At 31.3% G+C, this 19,819-nt stretch overlaps 2 protein-coding genes and 1 long non-coding RNA gene across 4 annotated transcripts in view; 1 reads left to right on the forward strand and 2 right to left on the reverse strand.

The window, feature by feature from the left end:
• The window catches only part of LOC116773180 (ETS-like protein pointed), an 81,552-nt gene that overhangs the window by 3,062 nt on the left and 58,671 nt on the right, over positions 1-19,819 (forward strand). For both annotated transcript variants that reach the window (XM_032665584.2, XM_061528398.1), the window contains exons 2-3: positions 7,700-7,835; positions 14,848-14,968. In XM_032665584.2, the coding sequence (XP_032521475.2) occupies positions 7,710-7,835; positions 14,848-14,968 (247 nt within the window). In that variant the 5' untranslated portion in view covers positions 7,700-7,709. The remainder of the gene's footprint in view (positions 1-7,699; positions 7,836-14,847; positions 14,969-19,819) is intronic.
• LOC116773181 (ATP synthase subunit d, mitochondrial-like) lies at positions 4,921-5,763 on the reverse strand. The gene is made up of 3 exons (XM_032665586.2): positions 5,591-5,763; positions 5,262-5,480; positions 4,921-5,196 (listed from the first exon to the last, which is right to left on the reverse strand). Exons 1-3 carry the CDS (start codon positions 5,707-5,709, stop codon positions 5,004-5,006), a joined length of 531 nt encoding a protein of 176 aa, XP_032521477.2. The 5' UTR covers positions 5,710-5,763; the 3' UTR covers positions 4,921-5,003.
• LOC133320364 (uncharacterized) lies at positions 17,465-18,283 on the reverse strand. Its single transcript, XR_009753742.1, has 3 exons — positions 18,194-18,283; positions 17,633-17,754; positions 17,465-17,554 (listed from the first exon to the last, which is right to left on the reverse strand). It is a non-coding gene; the product is annotated as an uncharacterized LOC133320364 (long non-coding RNA).

A 19,819-nucleotide genomic window follows, 5' to 3' on the forward strand; every position in this document is an offset into this window, starting at 1 on the left:
AAGGTGTTTATTGTCTCGGGATTAAATTTAGAAATACTCGAATAAAGACATTCTTTTATATGGTTTTATATTTTAGGGAAATATTTTTTCGACTTCAGTCAAAGGACGATGGAATTATTTCAAATAGTTTCATGTTTATTATCTGACAACATTATTTACTGTATATATTTAAATTTAAGAACATTTGGCATCCCTGTTATGTGTGGGTGTGTGTGCGTGTGTGCGTGTAGGGTTACTGTACACCTTGCACGCAACGGGACCCGCAGGTAGAAAAGTCGCATGCTGACACTATTTGGGACGGATCTTGCAATATGGATTTTGAATACACAGTTGCTTCGCGGAAACAGTGTTAATAAAAATAATTTTGAGCTATTGATTTATATTTTGTATTTTTAATAAAGTATTTTTAATCTATGCTATCTATATACATATACTGTTAGCGGTCTATGATGAACGACGCATAACAAAAATACTGGAGAGTATTTAATTAAATTATCAGTTTTATTTCTATAAAGTTATTCATATTTTAATAATTTTATAAGATTTTTTATAGAGGTAGCGTTGTTGCACATACAAAAACTCTCTTTATATATGAAAAAGCGACTGAGTCGCTAGTAACTCTTGGTATTACTATAAGAATTCACTTTGAAAAATCCTATTAATGTATAATACTATGCAACAATTATATATTTATAATGTACTGAAAATATCTAAATATGCTTAGTAAATTAAATCGCAATATACGTTTTTAAAATTCTGATATATTCTAAACAGCCAGCAGATGTTAATATCGGACATCGTCGGAACGCCTACACAGACATACATAAAATAACTTTCAACACATCGACCGACGCACAAAAAAACTTATACCACAACAAAAATACGGTTTACAAGATCTCACATTGATAACTTATCTCTAGTTTTGTACAATATATTATGTGTTTTCAAATATATCGAAATATTATTTGTATACGGAAACGATAATTATAATTATTAACTCTATAAACGTTAATTAAATAGTTGTTACGTCAATTTTTTGGTTAAAAAATTCACATTAATTGAATTCTTTTTTTTCTACTTTGAAATTTAACTGAATTTTATCTGTGGCACTGAATGCAATTTTAAATTGCATTGAAATGAACTTTATTTTAGAGATTACTTGAATTATATTTTGATTAGTGAATAAAAGTATCATGGAAATATATGGCTTCACAATATTGTTGGTATAATAAATTTGTTATCTATGCTTTTCATATTTTAACACTGGCAACACTATAATATTGACTAAGCTACATTGAGTATGTCAGAACATCCATTCAAAGCTGGCACAGTAACAATTCAACCCAAGTACTAAATATAGTTCAAAATAAAACAACTGTCATTTGCCCTTCATACTAACTCTGCCATATTTTAATATGAATTTCATACCTTATCACATTTATTATAAAGTTCACAATCCTATGTTGATCCCGTGTCGCGTAATTGGTCGACGCCGTCTGCGCGGGCGCACCAGAATTTTTAATTATGAATTAATCACCAGCGATCATCTCGCCCAATTCGTGTTAGTGTTTGCATTTCATATTTAAATTAATTATTTAAATTATAATAATTTAACATCAATAAACATTTAATTTAAACAGCCATTTCAATAGTTTTTTTTTGTTCGATATAATACAAAAAAAGCGAAAATTACTTCGTGTTACATATGAAGAGTGAATACATGAAAATGGTATTAAAATCAATGAAAGAGAATGTTTACTATTGAAACAGACATATATTATATATTACATATATAAAATCATTCGTTCTAAAATTATTCACATTCCATTATAATATTAACTATGGTTTAGAGGTATGCGTGTAAAATATATAAATCGGTCGACTGTCCGGAGTAGGAATATCATTGATGTATAAAGTATTTTTATATATTAAAATTTTCAACTGTAATACTGAACGGAATATATTTGAATGTGTTTTTTTTTTAACGTGAATATAAAGTGAATAAAGCTTACATAACTGTGGTCGTCTTTGAGTTCGTCGCACCCCGATAACGACTCTGCAGTCCCTATCGAAGTCCGCGCCATATTATTGTTTGTTTATCGCGAAGGACATTATATATATATAATACTCTATATATTATATAAATATGTGTGAATAACTTAAGATTATGGTTTAAAATTTAATCATAATAGTATTAAAGCAAACATTTTCAGCAACAATATCATGTTTTAAGCAACATTCCCGCCATTTCTCTTCATTCATTTATATATATATATATTCGTATTAGCGATAGATATGTTCAGTGAATGTAAGTAAAAAAACTGAGCACGTATTAGTATAAAAATTGTCAAGACTAACGAATGTCTGTGACACGTCTAATGATCGTACCGGAGATCTCGTGATAACTGACTCACTATAATCACATATCATATAATTGTTCTATTTCCTTAAGAACCACAACGTCACTTTGATTTCTATAATAAAACGATATTTTTATCATATTTAATAAAAATTCATCGAACTTACTAACCAAGGACGAACTAAAAGCTCTTAATAATTTTAAAAGTTACCAAAAAATACATGAAAAAACGTAGTATGCCTACACTATTTTCATTATCAATATGAAAAACATCTACCCAACAATAGTTTTTCCCCAATTCATATTGCTTAAGTGTTTCATTATCTCTACTCTTATCTTAATTAGTCCATTCGAGTTTTGTGTCATATGACAATTTTTACGCATTACGAACGCTCGCATTGATATTTTCTTTAAAATTTTCAAACCTATCTCAACGTTTTTGTATCAAGAAACATGTGATTTACAGCCAGCGGGTGTTATAGGTCAGTGTCGCTCGAGTTTCACATAATCCGTGTCATCTAAAAGAGTTGAGAATACAGAATAGCATCAAAGATAAGGCTGGTCGTATATCATCCCAGACAACGTTTCCACCGCATCGCTATTCACATCACGATTAAACCGCTTTATAATACTAACATAAATGTTTGACCAGACGGTTGCGGATCGCTCATTATTATTAGTTTAAGGTTATGTGGTGCCTTTTTACGAACCGATCGAGTGCTGCCAGCATATTAAGGGACCACGTTATAAATAACTTCCAACAATGCCGCGGTAAACAATTAGCGAGATCAGCTTTGACATATTTTCATGTTCTTTCAAGCTATAAATAATCTCACCATTTACATTCCCTGCGACTGCTCATAAACACTCCGCTTTATATTATTTTTTTCACGCGATTTATTTAGCATTTATATAAAGGAGGCACGACTCCACGATTGCCCGATAATTCTTGTAAACAATAGAAATGTGGTGATTGGATTACATACACGTTTTTCTTTAACTGAATCAATTTTATTCAGACGGAGTCCGATAAAGCTTTAAACGATATCGAACATCGATAAATCTAGTTGTAATGATACACAATGTATTTGTATACAGATAAACGATATGGTCCTATATACCCAGCAATACATACAACGTTGCAATTTTGTCTAAATTATGTCAAATCGAAGGGTCCGACTTACCCGGCTATGTAAGAGCGGTTATAATTTTTCTGTGAATTAGTTAGCAGCTTGACCGGTCAAAGTGGCAAGTATACCGAGCATTAGTCATAGATTTATGAGGGACTGAGGAGTGGGGGAAGCTAAAAATAGCTGGTGAAACAGGTGGTCCTCACCCTTCCACCCACATGGAGCGCTCTGCATGAATAGTTGGCGAGATTGAATGAAATTAACGTACACATTAAACGTCTTAAATTAGAAATACCTACCGTTGCTTTGTTATTAATAAGAACAGTTCTCTGTCGACGTCTTCAGTTATAAACTGTCCGATGTGCTAGAGACAGAATATCAAGATTCCTGATCTATAATTGGTATTAATGGGAACGCAACTGAATGTAGTTCAGTCAGTTCCAAGATGTGAATCGATCATCGTATGTTTTTCAAAAGCGGAAGAGGAAGTTGCTTGTGTATCTTATTTTGAAATCAACAAAGTTTCCGTACGGATAGCGGTTGTAATCGAAATTGATTATTTTATCCTTTATTCTTAAACATATTTAGTATAATTGGATTGTATTAAAGATTCAATTCTTTTTATAAAACAAAGTAGGCTGAATGAAATTAACAATAGTTATACAAGTTTCGTATGAGAAAATAGCAATTCCTTCAACACAAACTTGAGCAATTAAGATAAAATTCTGTTATTTGTACTAAAGGCACCACTATTGTTTTATAATAGTGTTTATGTTGGAGACTTGTTGACGGCACAAAACTCGGATTTCACTTTAGTTACTGAGAGCTGAATTTCTTGGAAGCGTATCAGACGTCTGGCAATAACAACTCGCAGTCAATGCGTTTTAACCGAAGATGGAATGAATTAAAAATACCTTCCTTCATCACGGAATCAAATGCCTGCATACCGTTTGGAAATTTACTTGAATTGAACTCAGCGATGTGAACTAATATGGTTATGTTTTTGTATCTAAGTTCATGGTTCAGAACGAGTTACAGTTTGTTGTAAGCTAACATTTTGTACGGAGTTTCAATAATACTAAGTTGGTGCTATAGAAGAGTATTTTCTCCCAAAGTCATTAGTTTTCATACTGTCGAGAGAGAAACAAACAGAAAGTGGTCGTCCATATAAACCACGTGCTTTACCAATTAAATGTCCAGTTACCGGTGTAATAAAGCCAAAAATAGATGTAACTTAATCCGATGATCAGTCTCAATTTGCCAAGCGACTTCTTGGCTAATGTCTCCGACCCTGAACGTGACGCTATATATAGCAAGCAGCCCTTTTACATCCATAGATGAGGACAATTGCTGTTGAGCATTAGTGCGGCTAGGGAGCATTTATTGTTGGAAGGGTTCATAGAGCACTTAATAAATAATACCGTATCCAAATACCTTTAATTATTTATTGCAAATCTGTGCTTTTATTTGCCCATAATATTGACCTTATTACTGAATCTATCGATCGACATAAATTACTTTTTCTTTTGGTCTTCTACTTTCTTTTCGGGTGGCTTGTAATCTAACTGCTCCTCGGGAGTGTGAGGCCACATTGTTGGACGATTAATAGGATCCAAAGCATCCTTCGGATACAAATCGTAATACATCTCTAACGTAATGTCCTCCACCTTTGGCAGAGCGTTCAATCTATTCAATTCCTTTTTCGCTCTGAAAAATAAATGTAATTACGTTTCTTTTATTTGAACTTTTCAATATAATATATATTAACGTACACTTCAATATCTTTTTGCATTTCATCGCAATATTTCTTTATCTCTGGTTCCAATGTTTTCCATTGTTCGTCAACTTTAGTCGAAAGACAGTCGGCTGGGTATGGTATTTTTAGTTGTTGGTACGCAGTTTTGAAATTATCCACGAGCCCTGACACTGGTACAATTTTTTGATACATGTCCCAATCGATCTTTGGTGGTTCAGGTGGATTAGCTTGCACCCTAAATTTGTTGTTTTAATTATATTAAAGAAATTAAAGTTAAAGTGTTCTCTATCAGGTACTGTTTTTTAATAGTATACATCTTTAAGTTAACTTTAAGGCTATTTTTACCGTCTCAAATAAACATCCGCTTTTGCCTTAAAAGCCAAAAACTTAGCTTTCTGTTCAGGTGGCACTCTTTTCTCGAATTCAACCCAATTGATTGTAGGCTTTGTAAATCTTTTAGCCATTGTTGGTAATTTTTGCGTACACTAAAATACAAACAGATCAGTCGCTGTCATTGTCAATACAACCAACATTATATCATTACCAAAGAGTATGTATAACCATAAAAAATTATTAAAATATTCGGATCGCTTCAAGAACTATTTCAATAATTTGAATCTGTCGTGTCAATTCTCTCATCAAATCAGGCAGATATAAAACGATTATCCCCCGTGCACACGATTGCTCTGCATGCAAAATTGCGTGTCTGAAATTTAATGGGACGGTGTCCCGTAGGTCGGGAACCTTATGGCAGCGCATTACCATATGGGTTAACGCATCTTCACAGGAAGCTTTCGTGGAATCGAAATTATTCAGATCGATCAGCCCAAGGCCTCAAATCGCAGGAGCAACGAGCGCTTTATCTTATGTGAAAATAATTTTCATTTATAATTTGATATGAGTGATAACTTATCTGGAACAGATTAGATTTAAACTCCGTTGGTTTGTTTTATTTTGAACTATTATCAGATAAGTAACTTATTAGAATGACTGAGTCTTGAAAACAACTTATTATTTCGATCAATTAAAGGTGAACAGATTTATTTATACTGAACTCTGAATATCATATTGTTTGTTCAAGAACAGCTAATTTGACGATGCTTTGTGAAACAAAAACCCATGGTTATTTTCTAATAATGAGCGAATCAGTTTGTGTGTTGGAGGGAACGATTTATTTTGAACTACGGACATATAACTAATACACTATATTTACAAACCCTTCGTGCTCTACAAACGAGCGACAAATCGACACGCCGATTCAATTACAAGACAGTAATGTCCTCGGTGTCAATGCTTAGCACCATTTCCTGCGGATATTGGTCGAAACGGTCCTCTGTGAGGCGCCGAATTCTTCCGACGACATATTTACACGACTACTTCGGGCTATTCCTTAACTTATATTCATCCATGTTAATCATTATACTCTCGCCTTTATTCTTCGTGCCCGAAGAACTTTTAATGTAGTCTGTTGAGATTATCCCATGATTTTGAGTCCTAATGTCATAGCAATAAGACGGTAGATGTTTTTCTGTAAGGGGTAAAGCTTAGTAACACGTGCTTTTGGGAATCACTTCCGCTGCATCGGATAGTTATATTTGAAAGTGTTAACTAATTTCAACATCTTTGATGGGATATTAATGGAATTAATAAGGGCTTCCACAGATTTAGGATCAAAACCATTGCTTATGAAATATGTACAACAATCAATTTTTTTTTTTCAAAAAATGTCTGTTTACGATGTACATCCGCCAAACTATAAAATTATGTTTTCTCCTACTATTTATTTGTAAAGCAGTTATGCTAATTGTATTTTTTTTAAATATATTTATAATCAAAAACATAATTGATTAGTCAAAATTTTAACAACCCCCGCGTTATCGTGTACAAGTTGATTAAAAAGCAAGAAGCCGTATCAACAATGAGCCCGAGTATCGAGTTATAAGAACAGGTTCAAGATCCCATTCAGGTATGCTCATCACGGACATAGATTAAATATCATCTCTCTCTAAAACTGTAGGTGTGAGAGGGATGGCAGCTTGTCAATTGTCTGAAATCACTCAAGTGATGTCTGTGGTCATCGAGGCCTATTGTTTAAGGCCCATAAGAAGTTATCGTAAAATTATATCAAACACTGAGAAGCGTGGTCGGTAGCTGATGTTACGTAGCCTGCGGATTTTATGTACGGCTCTAGAGAATTTTATTTAGGTTATAAAGTAAGGAGCTTTAATGTTTGACGGGTAATAATGCCTGTTTCAAATATTTTGAAACCTTATTATCTGTCACTATATTTAAATTACGAACCTGTTGATATAAGATCCATGTAGTAAATTTATATGTGGTCTATATTAACCTTTATCTCAGTTTGGTAAGAAATAAAATGAAAAAAAAGGATTCCTTTCTAGTTTCTTCTTCAGGGTCTTAAAGTGTGTTTACTTATCATTATATTATTTTCAGCCCCAGCACAATGAAGCTGGAATGGACTGAAAGTGAGTCCGATTATGGATTAGATGAAGCTGCTTTCTACGAAGCACCAGCTAACTTAGCTCCTCCGCCACGCAAACACGTCTCCTTCAGCTTACGACTCGATCTGGTATGTATCAATATGATATAAATGTTCTGTATTCAAAATATTCATATTTGAAATATACCAAAGGAATATTTTCACTGAACATTCGTCTCTCATAATCTAGGACAGTCTGGGGAAAATTCAATCCATTTTTCGTTTCCCTCGTGTTACGTAAAAATGTCGCACCAAGAAAATATTCCTTAACAAATTTATTTTGTATATATTTTTTACTATATTAAATATATTTTTTGCCCCAAAAGTTATATGTTGCTAGATATTTTAAACTTTTTAAAACCTAAATAAGAAATTTATTCAAACGGATGTTAGAATGATATATCAAATTTAAATATGTCTTAAAATACGAATCCATACATTAACATAATATGCAAATAATCGAAATTAGCGTAAAACATAACTTGTTTACTCTGCGAAAACTTTTCCAGCTTCCTGTCACTGGAGACAGCTATCTAAGCTGTGCGCTTAGTCCGAGTTTGCATGGTCACACAAATACGAAGCGTTTCGAGTTTGCATTTCATAACCTGCGTTAATATTACAGATAATGTGCATAGATTTATGAATGAAAAATGTAAAAGTTCTTTATGTATGTATGTATGACAATGCCAACTCGGACTAGAGGGCTGTTGGAAAAGAAATAAGACGACAGCCATGTCATAAGCTTTGACATTTATAGTCTATATTTATTAATATAGATAATATTATCAATACGAATGAAAATTTAATAAAATTAAAATTAAATATAAACTTATCATTGTATATATAAACAGTATAGAGATTTTAAGGCCGTATCTACTATTAATGCCGCTTCTAACTACACCCATAATTGCTCAAGGAACGGGTACAACAGCTTTTTAAACCACCACAACAGGTACCAGTTCGTGTAGCTGCCACTTTTCATTCTTTATACAATTTTCTTCGATTCTACATTATAGTATTTAATACTTCTAGCGGTCTGAAATATATAGTATTACAGATAGTTATTCTGGTAATTACGTGTCAAAAAAAAATTACATACTTTAGGAAACCGTTTGAAAATGTTTTTGTATCGAGCCTTATTATTATTAAGAATTATTTTTATGCTATTTTAAGCAAACTTAGCTATACTAGTAGATAAGGACGAGTCAGATAGGAATATTGTTTTAATTTGTAAAGAAAAACTTAGTAGTTCATAGAGACGTGCATTAAAAAACGTAGTCTATGTAATTTATGTTAAAAAAATATTGGAGTGACCGTACAGTTATAGATTATTAATTTCTCCCAGATAACAAAGGGTTTTTATGATGAGCCCTGAATATTCAGATGGTATATAAGTTTTGTATTCATAAAGACCCGCTGGGGACGGATGTGAGCTCAGCGAGGCGTGATGTCGCCCTTTTTAACTCACAACTTTATAAACTCCAAGTGAACTCTATAAAAATGAAGCATAGTGAAGGGCATACGGAATAATCTTACGATTATAAAATAATACTAGTGCTGTTCCATTCACGAAAACATATGACCGCTTTTTTTTGTTTTATCTGTACAGCATAGACCAGGAGGTAGAAGATTAGTTATCTGCTATCTCCTTTCTGTTAATTATCAGTAAATTTTAAGTCGAGCATATAACATTAAAAAAAGATTTTAAGGATATTCTTGTATATATGTAGCTTTAGTGTTGGAATAACATACATTTTTTGTCGTCAAAAACAATTGATCTAAGCGTAGTCTAAAAGAAAAAAATCATAAAATAAAAATACAATTGAATATAATTTAAATGTATAAATAAATTAAGAACCTTTAAACACTATATACAATGTTAGAAATAGTTCAGTTGCTTAAAACAAAGACATCCATCAATCATCAGCGTCCGAAAGGAATATCTATTTCTGAGGAGTTTTTTTTTTAATTATTTTTATTTCTTTTAACATGTCCGTGACACTGACGGCCAGCTCTAATGACTTTTGACATTAGTTTACTACCAGAATGTAATTAAGAATGGGTTACCTCACCGTTACTCGACTTCTCATCGTGGATATTCGATAATGCCGAATCCTTGATTTGTAACAAATTTTGTTTATTATTTTTTTTACTTTTTTTTGATTTAAAGAGTTTGTTATAAATAGATTTGATATTCTCGAAGTTTCGCTTGCGTCGTTCGAGATAACTTTCTTTGAAACACGTTTTAGTATTTAATAGGACAAAAGCTAGTTAGTATATGTGAGAAGTAAATGTTTTTTATATATGTAATTTATTTAAGAATATGTGAGTTATAAATAAACAAGGATATTTATTACTCGTAATTAAACCATAAGTTATCAAACGGAAAGTTGATAAAGAGACAAGCATGATGCTTACATCTTTATGAGATCCTGGTAATGTTCAGGTGTTTGTTTAAAATACTTGAAGTATAGTTAAATTTTTTGAGCTAAAATTGACATTTGTGACGTTAAAAATGTTTAAAGTAATATTTGGTAAGGGAATTCTTCACTCTAAGAATATCGTAATTATAAAAACCAATACAATGTTACTTATTAGGTAGAAATTAGAGGAACCAGCGGAGCGCGTCTCGTTAAGGGCTGCGATATCCGGTGGCTAATTAAAAGGATAACTAGCCAAGTCACAGGATATGACAAATTTGTTGTAATATTTCTTATAAAAATATTTATTATCATCCCCTAAGTGAATGTCTTAATGAGGATTTATCTCGTGTTTGACATATCAAGAATAACATGACATTTTATCGGAATAATTGATTTAAAAAAAAATCAAGTAGAGCATTTTCTACAAATAATTTTCTGAGAAGAATCTTACACAAACTTTACTTAAAAAGAAATTAGGATTATAGTTTTGATTGCAACTTCTGTGTGCCACAAATTTACTGAGCTGAATAGATTTAAGAAGAAGAAAAAAAACGTAATAACCCTTCTGTTAGTAGTGTCACAGATTATATTTAAATATGAAATACTTTTTTAATTCAACTGAATTTACGAGTTCACAACCCTGTACGTTATGCCCGGTATCAATATCATTTTTAATTTTGTTATTTTTTTACTGGAGACCAGTACGTTATTACTAAAGCCAGCTGTTTAAGATGGATCAATGCTTTTTATACGATCAGGCTCTATATAGACACATTTCTTTAGCATATTGAGGTACATATTAATTATATTTACCTTAACCTTCAGAAATACAATATTAATATATAAACAAAATTTGTATTTTTGAATTTGAACAACATTTTATTACTCCGATTCCATAAAATTTACTACCTTTCATGTTTGACGAAACATAGTACAACAATACTAAGAAACCTCATCATCTTATAGCCATTAACGTAATTTAAGATTTAATCAAAATTATTAAAGGAAATAATAATTAAAGTATCGTCAAGCTGAGTCGCATGAGATTTGAAATTCATCTTATTAGCTTCTTTTATTAATAATGTATTGAACAGATACGACTTGTATATATTTATCATAAATCCATAGTATATTCGAACATTAGTAAAATAAACAACGCAAGACAATAATTCACACATGCGTGGGAATAGTCGCCCATGTGTTGTTCGATCTGAGGACAAATTTGTTAGATACAACTTCGTTCATTATATTTGAATGTAACGAAAATGTTACATTTAAATATAGATTAAGTTTAAAAACGGATATGCTCTATGATGTTACGCAACTGTTACATTTGAATGTATTCGTTACATTTATTCCGTAATAAATGTGTCAAATTCATTAAAATTATAACGCGTCGTTTACAAATTGCGTTTCAATTGTTGAATCACGTCTGGATAACGGAACTCCTGAATTAGGCGGACCGACGAACTATAAAAGTAATCTACATTATACTTATCTATTGTAAACAATCTCTATATTACTTTAAAAACCATAGACAAAAATAAGGTTCAACATAACAACTGGAAACTTTATTCAAACAGATAGATTAAAAATAAATAAAGATAAATTAATACAAACACTTTTAAACCGTGAGTTATTTATTGAAGAATATTTAATCCCTTCTTAATTTATAATGATCACAGATACAAACTAAATCCATAGATAATCTGTTTAAAAAGTGACAAGTGATATAGTGTGACAAGTTCGAGTGGCGACACGCTCCGCTACCGAACGTTGCGACAAATAGTCAATTAACATCACTCGTATATTATTTACTTCCTTTTTGTTAAAAATGTCACAATAGAAATAAAATACGGTTATATTATTTATACATTAATTATAATAATAATTCAAAGAATATTCTAATTGTTTCTATATAAAAAAAAAATGATTTACCACAAATACTTTTAAGATATTTCAGTATAATATTACGTTTAATGAAGCAAATCATATAAATTAATGGTGAAATTAATATAATGAAAACAATTTTCATTACAATATATATATATGTGTTTTTTTTTTAAACAAAATTCTCATAAAATGTCACATCACAGGCGACGGTTATTCTGAAGTTAATTCAACGTTCCCTACATTTCCAGTTCGGTGAACAACATAATAATCGTCTTTTCCGGTCAAAAGAAATGTTGTTCACTTTGATTCAAATACTCATCATCAACGAGCTCCCCGTCACGTTAAGCAAACGAACGATTTCTGGAAGATAATCATTGGACGTCAGAATGTCACTTAACAACATAATTAGGCCAAGCAACAAATAGTGTATCAATCATTAAAGATCGCAGACATCTTGCACTTCCAATAACGTGGGAGGTACTCCCGACCCTCCATGAAAATCCCTCTCATAAAACTCACGCATCACTGAGAGGGACGACATTATCTGCTCATTAGCTTCAACTGAAGATCTAACGTAATATATGTATATTATTTTTTTATATTAATATAAAACGGGGACGCTACGGTTATTGTAATCCTATCTTATCTTATCCGTATACTTTAAGTTTACAAATTAGAAGTTCTTAGAATATTTCATAACTTCACTCTGTATTCTTAGCAGATAACGTTTTAGGGTTTTCTCGGTTGAAAGAAGTACTAGGGATCATGGCATTTCAGTAAACAACAGATGTTATAAAAAACATCATAATAAAATCTCAAAAGAAACAGACAAAAAATATTAAGCGTAATTTTATGAAGTTATTAAAACATGTTAATAAAAGTTGAAAACTGACAGTTGATTTCGCTAAAGTAATCATCTACGTTAGTCTCTTATCTTCTGGAGCTATAACTTTCCCTTCTAAATAACGTAAAAAATAAAATACAACGGATATTTAACGTTTGTTAAACTAACTGAATATTTATTGAAGTTAAACTTTGTGGGATCCTGAAAAGATTATATCTCAATAGTCATTCAGATGAAAACATTTGTTGTGTTTACATAAAAAACTTCCATTAGGTCCAGAAACAACATACATATATATATATATATATGTATATGTATGTATGTGTGTGTGTGTCTGTGTGTGTGTATTTCATTCTTATATATATTTATGTATCAAATCTGATCATGAACGTTGAACGTGCATGACTACTCTCCACGTTGCGAGGGGACACTGATTTGTTTTCGACCTTTCTATTGGCTACATTATTTTACATAAAGACTTAAACAGTAAATTATTATTGTGCATGAATAGGTGTACCATATATTTGGATCACTAGAGTCCCTTCCTGTACGCTTATCATAAGTTAGGCATACTAGAAACGAATCGTTTGCATTGTGTCATTCAATAACTGACTATAAGATTTGTGAATGAATCTTAAAACTCCCGTAAGTTGTGCTCAAGGTTGTGGTAAGCGTTACGTGCATTTAGTCCGAGCTTCGTATGTAGTGCGACCACGTAAACTTCGAATAAGTGTAGTTATAATAAGTTCATTATACAGAATCCTAACTAATAGTTTACATGGTTAAACTAAATAAAGGTTCACTAATAAATCTTCTCATACAAGAGTATCAACCCAAGTGTATGAATGGGAAACAGGAAACTTTTTTAGTCTGACTTTACAAACTTATTCTGAACATCTAGCTGTAAATCTTCGATAATTTTTAAGTTTCAATCTAATTCGTCCAACAATAACGTTGACATTGGCAGAATATTCCACGATACCAGTGCGAATGAAGCCATAGCATATTAAAAAAAAAGTTTCAGCCTTTTTGTGCACATATATTACATGATTAAAAAAGAATTGTCTCACATTATATAATTATACTAAAAGAACATTAGAAACGTATTTATATACTCGCTTTCAGTTAAATAAACTTCGTTAAAAGTATGTATTTAATCAGGTTGCTGTTTAATTTCAGACTGCTCTTAACTTTGATATTTGTAGGTTTAGCTATTTTTTTTTTAACTATGTTTCTTAATTTTTATAAGCTTCCTTATATATAACTCGATATTTAATTATTTGTTACAAAATATCTAATATAAACTAATAATTAGCTATTTCCTTACGTCTTTATAACACGAATAACAAAATATGATACTTTATAGCCATGTTTTATATTATAAAAACGAAAGGTAGTTTTATGTCTCAAATTAACCATCAAAACGGTTGATTTTGTTTGCTATAAAAGATAACAACCATTAATAATGTTAAAAATAAAGAAAAAACTCGACAATAGGCATACCTCATATATACTGAGGTACAGAAATACTAAGAATCCTTCAATAATTTACATTGTATTCTCGAAATCCATAAAAGAATAATAGTAATAGTTTATTAGATGGAATTATTTGCAAATTTAAAGTCTCATGGACGAATAACGGAAGTACAGATCGCATCTTGAATATTATAAAATCCGATGACAACCAACACACGTCTAAAAACAAGTTCCTGTTGGGATATGTCATTGTATAAAAAAAAATAATGTTTAAACGTATTCAGCCGTACCATGTACTTTATTGTTTAAAATTTTTGTCTTTTATTTTTTAATTTCCAACGTTATTTGATGTAGTTAATGTAACGTTTTATTTTTGAGAAAGTTATTAAAGTTTTTAATATAATTCTTTATATAGATAGTAATAATTATGAATATTATTTTAATTTAATTTAACATTGCTTGTTAGTGTGATGAAGGCGGCGGCGCCTCAGAGAATATTAAGACAGAACCTCCAGAGCCAGAGGAACCTCGGGCCATGCAGAAGGTCCCCTCCCTCTCCGACCTCACGGACCCTGAGGCATCACTCGGTAAGTATGATCGAAAATTCTATATCAACCTGACACAGTACAAAAAAAGGACTAAAATCATAGGAATAAAACTTATTGATAATTTTTACATTAAAAAATATGATTTTATACATATTTTTTTACCTTTTATTATATTTTCTTAAATCATAGACATAAATTTACAATATTAAACAATTTTTTTATATTATTCAACCGTACGACAATATCAACCTGACATCTCAGACGCCAGTTCTTAGACTTTTAAATGCAATGCACAAATAATTTCAGTCACATTCTAAGGTTACCCTTTTTAATAACTATACTACACCATAAAATCAGATCTATCTTAAATAAACACCTGAGTTTCGCAACCTAAAAATAGATTTAATAATTGGCGCGTGGCAATCAGGATTGTTGCGATTTAATGTGAGTTTCCTCTAAGGAGTATGACAGGTCCATCATGTAACACCTCGTCTCCCTCCGGTAGATCGTTTAGGAAACTTCCGCCTTGTCAGCCATTTTTAACCGTGTCTTTATCTTTATGGAAACTAATAGCCCGTAAATTGACGCTTACTTATTGTCATAGATATGCAATGATAATACTGGCCGATTTTTTGTTATATATATCTGAATACCAAAAAAAGTATATACGAAAAGAAATATTATATGTAATTTGTTTATCACTTAATATATATAACATATGATAGTGTTTATGGCAAACATCAAAGACATTTTATAATACTTAAGAGGAAGCTGTACAAGTGTATCAAATTTAAGTTTTCATGTTTTCAAACGGAAATAGGACATATGGCGAAAGTTATCATAATCATCAATAATGAAACGCTTGCGGAAGTTGTGCTTTTATGACATCAATATTCACTAAAATAATAAATCTTAAATTATTAATGCTAGCGACTAACGAATATAAAAATTAAACTATGCAACGGTCTTAGAATAATTCTTGAAATACGCGAGCAAAACCATGTGTCGCAGCCTGTCAACAAAGGGGCTGGGACGATTAGCAAATAGGTGAAGCCCGAATAGGATAATTTGACGCATCCTCGTTATGCATGCACCTGCAGCATCACAGACTTTACTAAACTCGGACTCCGATATCCTTTTCCTTTCTTATGGCAACATTATTAACCTTTGTAAATGACATGACATGACATAACAATGACATCTTTTCCTTATCATTCCTATATATATGTCTATCTGCTTATTTTGAACGTTCCAAACAGATGATGGAACTGTTAATAGGATTTGTAATTAATTAGTGATTGTTATATGCATCATACAGTAATATCCTTTGACATATATGTATTATAGTGAAAGTTCGTTATACTGGATAGCGGTAGGTTTGTCAGGGTGGGCTGAGTATAGGGGCTTATTGTTTTTAGTGTTTAACGAACATGTTCACGTACTCATTTACACTTAGCGCCAAACTACTAATCCTTACATTGAATAAAGGATTCATACAATGGAGCAAGCGTAAGACATTTAGCCGAATTTATTTAGGATTATTATAAGGCTCTGTAGTAATAAAGGTTGTCTTAATATATATGTATTGTTTTAGATATTTATATATTGATCTCTAAAAGTATACTTCGTAATAATATTACACACACATACACACACACACACACACACACACACACACACACACACACACACACACACACACACACACGCACGCACGCACGCACAAATCTTAAACATGTCCATTATTCGTAACTGTTCAAATTAAAATTTTAACCATAATTCTATATTAATGTTCAATTTTTAACAATGTAACCAGAATGTCCAGAATTGATACGTTATCTGTATTCTAGTAATTAGAACAATAATGTTACTATATTTGAAACATAATAAATTTTAACAAACGTTTCATTAAGATCTTTAGCACATGTCAGCCATTTTATTTCATGACAAAATAATAATAATAATATTATATAATTAACATGCATATAAAAATATCAGGATGCTACTAACAAAATGGCTGTCGTTGTGTCTTTTTTTTTTAATTACGAGTAATTTTTTTTTATAATTGCACAAAGGCCTATATTATGCAGATAAAATAAAATATGAATTATTCTACATTATAAAATATTAATTGATATCATTGAATAAAGTTTTTAGCTAGTACTTTATTTAAAGAATATTTTTTATGTTCAAAAATTTTGTTACAAATCAAATCATGTGATAAAATAACAATTAATTATTTTAACGTTTCACCGCACATTTTTATTTCTTACAAATTCTAGTGATTTATAAGAAAAAATAAACAGAATTGCTTTACTTTCTAAATAAAAATATAATTTAAGTTAATGAGATCTAAGATTTTCGCGAGTTTTATTCATTTAAATGAAACTAGTATTATTCAGATTTACTGCGCGGATTTTATTATTTTAAAACTACATAATCCCGACGTTTCGGTTACTTTGCAGCAACCGTGATCACGGGCAGACGAGGTTTTAAAAAAAAAAATATTCCCATCTTAATTCTTATCCTGTTTTTACTTTTAATACTTCGTACGTTACCAATTGTACGGAGCCAGCGGTTTAGTTAAAACTACAATGCACAATTTACAATTTCTTCTGTAAAGGTCTGAATTAGGGGAGCTGAAAATATACTTGAAACAAACAAATATAGTCAACATATATTAAACATATTTTATATACTGACCTACATGAAACTTGAAAGGCTTTTTAAGACGATGTTATCTTGTACTACTGTCAAAGTTTCATTTTGTATCAACAGATGGCGTTACTGTATAAAAATAATATTTTAACTCGATGCTGTGCAACCTTTAGATAAAACAATATATTAATATGTATAGTCAAAGTAATAATGTCTCAATATCATTAATATTGATGGTATAAAACATTGTCAACACGACACTTCAGGATGTTGCGGTGTCTACATCCCCTGTTGTAGTACACGCAGGATGTTGCCAAAACTAAGTGTATGTTTTCACACCAATACTCCTACGGTTATACATTTCATACTAAATATTTGTTACTTTGACCGCTGTTTGTAAACATTGATTGTTTGTTAATATTACTATAATTCAACGTTGATTGACATTACTTAGAATAAAATTAAGAACATATATAATTTTGTCTGTATTGTAAAGGAAAAAAAATACAGATAATATTTTCCAAATATTAATTATGTACTATTCTCATTTTTAAACTTTTTGAATTAAAATAATGTCACGTATTGAAAATACATTAATATTTTTACCAGTAACACTATACTCTGTGGCGTGCTGAACAGTTTTTTTATGGTCTATGAAGTGGAAACGCTCGGATGTCACCTGGTTTTAAACACAAGTTTAAATCGGATACTGTACGTTAATTTTTTAGGGTTCCGTGTATATTTTTAAATTAAACAGTAAAATATTATAAATATATTAAGTGTATAAGGAATCGAGACCAACGAGAAAATTATTCGTGTCATTAAATGTCTCCAGATGTGAGTCAATTGACTATCTGTGTTGATGACAATAAAAACATCAACAGAACGCCGCATTATAATAAAAGATTTTTGTGTTTCAATTTCGTTACCCTTAGTTTTTATTAAAAAAAAAATATTTCATACAAAATTGGATTTATTTATAAATAACTGACTATAGTTAATGACATTAAAATAATTTTCACGATAAAACTACTCTGTTCTTGTCGCAACATATTGATATACGATAAAAGGGTTTGCTATATTACTTTAATTTAGGTAAACGAACTTGGAGCAACACAAGAACCGGCACACGGTAGCGTGTAGGAATGGAAGGCTGGCATTTATATTAGTTGTTCGCGAAAACAAAGCTGCGAGTTATTTCTGTCTAAGCAAGTTCAGATGTTGACACAAGAAAATTCTCATGAACGGCCTAACATGTTGACTCAACAAACACGTGTTCGCAACACACGCGCAGCTACGTTGTAGACGAGCGACGCACACATACAAACGTAATTCATTCATAAAGAAGCTCTTGAATGAATCGTAAAGCTCCATAGGAGTTATGAACGCCTGGTACCGCGGGCGGACTAGTCGGCGGACATGTTGTACTCGACTGACCGCTGCCAACGCAAAACTATATCAACCGGCAAACGAACCGATAGATACCACATTACACATACATCTAATAATACATTTAACCCGCGAATGTTATCTTGTGGATGCTACACGTCACTTTTAATGTACTGTCAAAGTTTTTTTTTTAATTTGCCGATCATATGAAACGAAGCTAAGGCACAAAACAAAAATCCTTTATTCGTACACAAAGAAAGCAACAATAGTAAATTGATCTGACAGAGGCGTCAAAATAGAATATTAAAACGTTAGTCATCCAGGAGGGATCGGATAGAGAATTTTTATATATTTTTTATTAATTTGATATATAATTTAATCGCGATGGAATCCAGTTTGGGATGCAAAGCCCGTTTGGCGATGTGTACACGCATCTAAATGGGTTCCTCGCCACCTCTCGACCGTCGCTACCGTCCCGTGCGCATACTAATGTCCATTCAGCTACAACGGTCACAGAGAATCATAAATACGACTATACACGTAGAAAAATCATATTTAATACTAGTCGTGACACGTTGGTGATAATATTAGTTAGTGGAAAACGAATTGCAACTGGAGATATATATATATACATATGGGTTTTCTTTTATTGTATGATTATATAAATTCAATATACACTATATTACACAACTATTATTAGATCGCCACTATGATATTTATTACGATAAGTTTATCGTTATTTTGTTTTCCTTTATGTAATAAAATAGTAAAAACAATATTTATTTAACAATAAACACAATTTTATCAGCGGTAGCAGATGCTTCTGAGTTTCGACCGAAGTCC

This window comes from Danaus plexippus (genome assembly GCF_018135715.1).
Source record: "Danaus plexippus chromosome 18 unlocalized genomic scaffold, MEX_DaPlex mxdp_20, whole genome shotgun sequence".
NCBI classification, from domain to species: Eukaryota; Metazoa; Arthropoda; class Insecta; order Lepidoptera; family Nymphalidae; genus Danaus; species Danaus plexippus.